At 38.7% G+C, this 8,149-nt stretch overlaps 1 protein-coding gene across 2 annotated transcripts in view; it reads right to left on the bottom strand.

Moving 5' to 3' along the window:
• Window positions 1-6,984, bottom strand: part of LOC134210605 (molybdenum cofactor biosynthesis protein 1) — a 50,570-nt gene extending 43,586 nt beyond the window's left edge. The window contains exons 1-2 of one of the 2 annotated variants that reach the window (XR_009978840.1): window positions 6,860-6,984; window positions 5,250-5,610 (exon numbers count right to left, since the gene is read on the bottom strand). Coding sequence is in view for 1 of the 2 variants with exons in the window: in XM_062686727.1 (XP_062542711.1) it covers window positions 5,250-5,450 (201 nt within the window). In the remaining variant the exon portion in view is untranslated. The remainder of the gene's footprint in view (window positions 1-5,249; window positions 5,611-6,859) is intronic. The other variant, XM_062686727.1, reaches the window with a different exon arrangement.
• Window positions 6,985-8,149: the final 1,165 nt, after the last annotated feature.

Genomic DNA, 8,149 nt, shown 5'->3' with positions numbered 1-8,149 from the left:
CATCAATCAATCCACTACATTATCCAGAAAATATGGGAGAATGAAGAACTGCCTGTCGGCTGGTTGGATGGCCTCATATGCCCAATCTATGAGAAAGGGCACAGACTATAGTGTGCCAATTACAGAGGGATCACCCTTCTGAACTCGGTGTACAAAATTCTGTCGCGTATCCTGTTCAACAGACTGAGATTGCTTGAGGAGTCCTTCGTCGGCGAATACCAGGCAGGTTTTCGTGAGGGCCGATCAACGAAGGATCAGATGCTTCGCCTACGGATGATCCTTGATAAATCCCGGGAGTACAACTTGCAGACACACCAGCTGTTAATCGATTTTAAAGCAGCATTCAGTGAAAAGAAATGAGCTGTGGCAGATAATTCCCGAACACGGTTTTCCGGCGAAACTGATTAGACTGATTCGTGCAACGCTGGATGGCTCGTAATCAAGTATTCGGTTGCAGACGAAGTGTCAACCTCGTTTGTGACCTTAGACGGATTGAAGCAGGGTGATGCACTTTTGAATTTATTGTTCAAAATTGCACTCGAGGGCGCTATTAGGAGATTCCAAAGAGGTCGCATAAGATCCTGGGATTTGCGGACGACACCGACCTCATTGGAATCGATCGCAGAGCAGTAGTGGAGGCTTTTGTCCCACTGAAGAGAGAGACGGCGAGGACAGGTTTGACCCTAAACGTTCAGCGAAACTGGAAGAACATCGTCCAAGACCGACGATTATGGAGCACTACAATACGCTAGGCATAGATTTATCGAAGATGTACTTAAACTTAACCTAATTAAAATATTAATCTTATTTATTCTCGCAATACTATCTTACATATGTTAGATAATCGGATACGAGTGGAAAATATGAAGAAATTAAGAAAACCCACCCGGTAGCTAAAAAAAATAGATGTAAATACACAGAGAATATAGCTAATGTTCAAGATGATGCAAATAAAACGAACTATGCAAACGAATATCGCGCATGGACGATTGTATTGCTGTTTTTTTTTATCAAAAATGTAACCAATAGTATTTCAGAGATGACGAATAATGAATGCAGACAATATTTCTACAGATGTTCTAGGTTTTCCAAACCATTCTGGATTTCAGAGCCTGGGTCTACCAGGTCAATTCTCGCTTAACTTTTCAAAAGGACCCAAGTAACATTTTTGTTATGAATTAATTTGAATAGCGCAATCAACAGAAAAACATGAAAGCTTTTGATTGCAGTACTCAAAAAATATTACTTAAGTCTTTTTGAAAAGTTAAGCGAGAATTATGCTTGGTAAGAAACTAATAGCAACCCATCAGGCCCTTAGAGGCCATGCGCATAATTTACGATCTACATATGTCCAAACCGGATGTTGTAAGATCTTCAAATCATTCTGGAGTTCGAGGAACTGGTCTGTCAAGATAACTGGGCTCGATAAAAAGTCAATAGCTACCTATAGAGCAGGAATTGAATTCTAAAGAGAAAGAGCAAGTCTCTCACTTATCATCTCTGTATACATATACGATATGTAGCATACCGCGAGAAACTTTTTTTTTGCAAGCTGTCATGATAGAGAACTGATTCGGGATGCTATACCCCATGATAAATTTCTTTAGAAAGCTCCAAATGTGAGAGCACTGGCTCTGATGATGCATTTTAACTTGATCTATACAGCTGTGCAGTAACCAACACGAAAGGAGCGAAAACAAAGCGAAAATCACCATTTTTCTGTGGGGACTGCCTATCCGATTCTGTTTTTTCGCCCTTGTACAATTGATAAATTTGTTATCATGGCTTGTTATGATTCGGAACAGTTTTAGCCTCTCTTTTATCGTTGTTTGTTATCTATTGAGAGCGATTTCTGCAAACCCTGGTCCTTACAAACCCTTAAAGGTCATGCGCAATATTTACGATTTAGATATGTTCAAACCATATGCTCTAAGTTCTTAAAATCATTCTGGAGTTAAGACGAATTGGTTTACCAAGACAACTGGCCTGGATACGAAGCCAATAGCAACCCATAGTGTCCATACAGGCCCTCAGAGGCCATGTACATGATATACGATTTAGATATGTTCAAACCGGATATTCTAAGTTCACCAAATCATTCTGGAGTTCGGATGAATTGGTCTAACAAGACAACTGGGCTCGAAACAAAGCCATATGCAACCCATATTGTCTATACAGACTCTTCGATGCCATGTGCATGATTTACGATTAAGTCCAAACCAGATATTCTAAGATCTCTAAATCATTCTGGAGTTCAGACGAATTGGTCTGTCAAGACAACTGGGCTCGATATCATGCCAATAGCAACTCATTCTTCTTCTTATTATTGGCATTACATACCTACACTTAGTGTTCATTAAGCATTTCCACAGTTATTAATTGCGAGGTTTCTAAGCCAAGTTACCATTTTTGCATTCGTATATCGTGAGGCTTTATGCCCAGGGAAGTCGAGACAATTTCCAATCCGAAAATTGCCTAAGCCGGAACCGGGTATCGAACCCAGCCACCCTCAGCATGGTCTTGCTTTGTAGCCGCGCGTCTTACCTCATGGCTAAGGAGGGCCAACTCATAGAGGCCCTCAAAGACTATGTGGGTAATTTACGATATATGTCCAAACCGGATGTTCGAAGTTCTCCAAATCATTCAAAGTTCAGACGAATTGGTCTACCAAGACAACTGGGCTCGATACAAAGCCAATATGATTTACGATCTAGATATGTCCAAACTGGATGTTCTCCAAATCATTCTGAAGCTCAGACGAATTGAACTATCGAGACAACTGGGCTCGATAAAAAGACAATAGCAACCCATGGTGTCCATACAGGCCTTGACATGCTTTTCAACTTTGTAGTCTATTCGAATTTCCATAAGTGATGAACTTTATACAGTGAAACCTCCATGAGTCGATATCGAAGGGACCATCGACTCATAGAAATATCGAGATGTGGAATAGAAAATCCCTGGGAAGCTGTTTGAAGGGACCATCACAGTAGCCCAGAAAATATTTTTTAATATGGCATAATTTACTTCCATGAGTCGATATCGAGTTATAGAACATCGACTCATGGAGGTTTGACTGTACTTCTTTAAAAGTCACTATAATAAAGATTAAACAAAATATTAGAATTTGATCAGTCATTAATTAATTCAAAGCTTTTCTATGGCCACCATTGCATGAATATGTACAATGGGTACACTATGTCCAGGTTGTTGAAAATGTTTGCAACCGGAAAACATCCTAGACAGGACCGGAAATTGCACTCACCATCTCCGGATTGGCAATCCTACGCGTTTGCTTGCTTGGCTTTGTATTGAGCTAAGTTTCAAAGGGCCAGTATGAACACCATGGGTTGCTATTCGTTTTTTTCAAACTCAGTAGACTTGAAAGATCAGTTGAATTGAAATCCAAAATTATTTGGAGAGCTCAAAACATCCTATTTGGACATATCTAAAAAGTAAGCCACGAGCATGGCCTCTAAAGACATGTATGAAGTACATTGCTTGCTATTGGGATTGTTCCCAGTTGGATTTAAAGATTAATTTGTTTGAAATCCATAATAATTTGGAGAACTTAGAATATTCGATTTGGTTACATCTAGATCGTAAATCATGCGCATGGGTTCAAGGCGGCTCTATGAACATCATGGATAGCCATTGGCTATTTATCGAGCCCAGTTGCCTTGGTAGACTAGTTCGTCTGAGCTCCAGAATGATTTGGAGAACTTCGAACATCCGGTTTGGACTCTAAATCGTAAATCATGCACATGGCATCTATGGGCCTGAACGGACACCACGGATTGCTGTTGGCTTTGTATCGAGCCCAGTTGACTTGGTAGAGTTGGTCTGAACTCCAGAACTATTTGGAGAAATCCGGTTTGGACACATCTAGATCGATGTTTTCGGGTGAGGAACATCCTCGACATAGTGTATCCATTGTACTTGCCCATGCCAATGGAATACTAGTTGAAAGCAGGCCAAGTTCCAGTTGGAATGTAGAACCATAGTTACATAGAACCACTTTTAGTTAAAATTTAATAGTTCGTTGGTTATTTCTCTGTGGTATAAAAATAATCCTGCTCCAGAGCAATAGTTAATTCACGTTAAACTTTGTTCGCGAGAAAATTGGCGCCAAATCTATTTTGTTCCCATATCAATTTGTTAAAACTTGGTCTGACAGTGTCAAATTTTAACTAAAAGTTAAAAGAATCGGTGGAATGGTTCACAGCTTTAATACCCTCAGCTGATAAATATATTTTAAAAAATCGTCCTGTCGTGTTCGGACACGGCTGCATCCGAATCAGTCGTCTTCAGCTGCTGCTCGATCCGCAGCAGCTTGGAAGCACTAGCTACTACTTCCCGCGAAATACATCACAAAACTGAGCACTAACTTTGTTCATCTGTCACTCTCGCATCTGGTACTCATGACTAATGTATATACCCTTTCATTCAGTCTATATATTTTATCATACCGGTCTAAATTCCTACATCTTCCTCCTGCTTTACTCTCTTACAATTTTATTATTACTGTTTTGCCCTACGATATAATCCATTTTTCTGTTTTATTGTGAGGTGGTTTTAATACGTTTCGGTTTTACGAAGAACTGTGAATTCATAACAAGTTAATAAAAGGGTTACTAAATAATTTAATCAATTACTAGGTCTGACCTCGATTCAAAAATGTATTAATGTAGAAGGGTAACCGCTTCCTACGGTGGGGTTTGATCCCACGAAACCAGTACGCTAGACTGGTGCGTTCCCTACTGAATCCCATCTAGTTTTTTTTCTGTTCACCTATGAGTGTTTTCTAAATCCACATGATTTTTTACATAACTGCAAAGTAATCTTAATAGATAGTGTCAAATCTTTGCTTACTTGTTCTCACAATATGTTTACATGTTCAAACACAGAACTCAAATCAAACACTGATCTCGGAATACAGTCATGTAGACTAATTTGTATGGCCAAAGCTCATTTTTATTGTGTGGGAAGAAAATTAAGAAAAAAAAAGCCCAAAATGTTGAGCATCACTAATTTAGACTGAATTGCTTGCAGTAACTCACAATATATTATTTGAGTTGTACATAGGATTTGGTAGCTGTTACATGAAAAGTGTGCTGCTTAGCTTGAGAATGAGTTGATAAATCTAATGTTCATCATTAGAAAGGCTTTTAACTCTACATACCCTCCTAGTAACGGTCAATAAAAATATGCAGAAAATCACTTTAATACAGCTTAAAAAATATACATACCCTTTCACGTGCGACGTAATTTTTACTAGCGAGAGATGACACGGCCCTTCTACTGATAATACCATTTTGCTGCGCATATCCTCCAACGGAATTCGTCCTCAGAATGGTGGTGAAACTGGTCATCCGAGGGCTATCTACACACTTCACCCGGAAGTCCACCTTCCGCACAGTGCCCTGCACTATTTGTGCAATTCGTTGCATTACTATTACTTGTGCTTACGAGGTCACGTAAAATTTCACTTTCTATTGCCGGCGTTCAGAGGGACACAATAACATGTTTTTGTTTTGGCTGGTCTGGATAGCGATACGATGATGACGATGACTGCGTCGTAGGAGCTGTGCGATGCGGCGGTGGCGGCACCTGTTGAAAAAGATTGAGAGATTGTGTCAGTCTCCGTGCACGCTAAAGTGGAGCTACGTAACGGAAAATAAGGAACAAACATACCTAGCTAATATTATTTAATAAATAGAGTATGACTGAAAATATATTCGTAGTTTGTAAAACATCATATTTTGTCATTTCATGGCATAAATGTCTGAGTATTATGGGTGAGGCAAATTCGTGCTAGCTGAAAATATTATTTTCATACTATTTTCGGCATTGTAAGCGACACGTTGGAGCATGCTGCTTGCTGCTTGGGTTTTCAGTTTTCAGAGGAAATTCTTTGAATATTCTATTCACGTGAATACCTTTGGAATTTCATAATATTGTTTTATGACTTTCATGAGAAGTAGGTCCGAATATACATACGAAACTCTACTGAATTTCCAAAAAGAATTCAAATGAGATTGCATTTGAGATACCCCAGAAAGTGATTATTACTAGAATCGAATTTCTTAAAAACTACCTACCAGCTGGTTGATTTAAATAAAACCTGGAAATCTTAAAATTTTCCATCACTTTCAGCCTTTGATTCAATATGTAAACAATGCTGTATATTGCAAACTGAAAACAAATTACGGCATATCGGCTGGAGTTTTATAAGTTTCCATCTCTTTGTTTTCTTATCACCAATAGACTGGTTTATTGTTCTCATGATACTATCAATGAATATCTACCGAAGTTTGCATAATTGACTGCTTACTAACAAGAAAATCGAACATCAGTCAAATATTTTCCTTTCATTCTATGCAGTGAATTTCACAACCGAGGTCAGGTCATGGAACATGTGCATAAAACGTATGAATGAATACCGATAGGCAGTACAAACACATGCTAAAATATTGGGAATGATATAAGCGGCGTAAACAGGTATCATCAGTGATATAAATTTTATTGTCGAGTCATTTAAATTGTGGATGTATGAATCAAAATAATGAAGGGTCTTCTATACGGCGTATCGAATGCATCGAATACCAACCGCTAGTTGTATTCTATTCGCTCTTGCGATTCAATATTTACATGAGATAAGAATATTCACAATATGTAATGCTGGGCAGTTCAAGATTGTTCCAAAATTAATCGCACTGACCCCCGGCTGAGTCGATGAGTAACGCAGCACTTTCACGCAACTAAATGGCTAATCTGTATCCATGTTATTACCGCGATTTGATAACAAGGTTAACTAAGGAAACTCTCACTTCGAGCGCGGAAAAACAACATCACGCACCTGATTCTCAATTACGTATGTTCCGCACGGGCTCCAAATCGAAACTGAATGAATGATTGCGTCCATATATACGTAAGTATGCTCGTTATGCCCATTTAGAATTACTATAAGCAACTTATTCACACATTGTTTCGCGAAGCAAAGTGAGCGCCAATCAGCTGTTCAGAAATGCGCCTAACGATAGATTGGATAAGTGGCTGCGACTGAAGAAGCGTGTATGAGGCTCATTTCCAATGTACTGCATGCATCGCCGAAATTATATCCCGTCCAGTCAAGGGTTTGTTTCAAATTGAACCGAAAAAAATCCATCCACGTGGGAAAGGGAGCAACTTTTTAATTTTGAAATAGTTTTATTTGTTTATTACAAAAAATGCTGCTTACGGAGGTCAAACTTTGCCGCCAGTGGAGCATTAACTATTTATTATTGTAATAGCGCACCCAACTTGGAACTGTTAACCCACGACAGCTCTCCGTGGGCCATTGGTCATCAGAAGGGACACTCTTGACTCCATGAACAGTTCCCTTGAAGGAAAGTTCAAGTGGATTACTAATGAATTATAATAGCAACCAACTCTATAGAGCAACACTATTTTTATTGTTATGTATGCTTTAAGCTACTAGAAAATTTTATTGAAACCGATTTCTTTCCATTGATAGATATTCACTACTTACAAATTTGGTATGCTACTTCTCTGAAAGTGGTGATTATGGTTGGAATCCCCGTACTGCACTTCAAACTAGTGAGTCTGTTATTTTAACCATTAGCTCGGTTGAAATTCAAATTTTAGTATTACAGGTAATCTTCGATATAACGTCACTCGATATAGCGTGCATTTTTCTCCATTATAACGTACACTTTTTTAATTTGGGTAGTTCTTACTAAATATTTTACTAAATTGTTATGATCATTCATGTAGGGATAACATATTTGTTTGGAGTCTAATTTTATCAGCTAGAGGCATTAGTTACTGTTTTTCCCAGGTTAACTAGCTTCAAAAGAGATTGAAGACAGAAGTGAATAAAGTGTCGCAAAGTGAAGCTCTGTGGTTTTACCTGCATTTGATTGCGAGAGTTCCCTGTCCGCAAGTTGCTTGAGGTAAGCGTGTCGACCCTAAGGCTATTATTGGTTCAGGGAGTCTCAGCATATCTCTGGGAATACTTATCCAATAATAACAAATTCTTGAAGGATTTTTAGAATGAACTTCTGAAGGAACTTCCGACATTCTTAGATTTCTCCATGGGCATTGCTTCAAGATTTTCTTCAGAAATTCCCCCAGGGATTTCTTTGAA

This window comes from Armigeres subalbatus, chromosome 2, assembly GCF_024139115.2.
Source record: "Armigeres subalbatus isolate Guangzhou_Male chromosome 2, GZ_Asu_2, whole genome shotgun sequence".
Classification (NCBI taxonomy): Eukaryota; Metazoa; Arthropoda; class Insecta; order Diptera; family Culicidae; genus Armigeres; species Armigeres subalbatus.
Note: the sequence above shows the minus strand (reverse complement) of the source record. Positions and strands in the feature narration are given on the sequence as shown.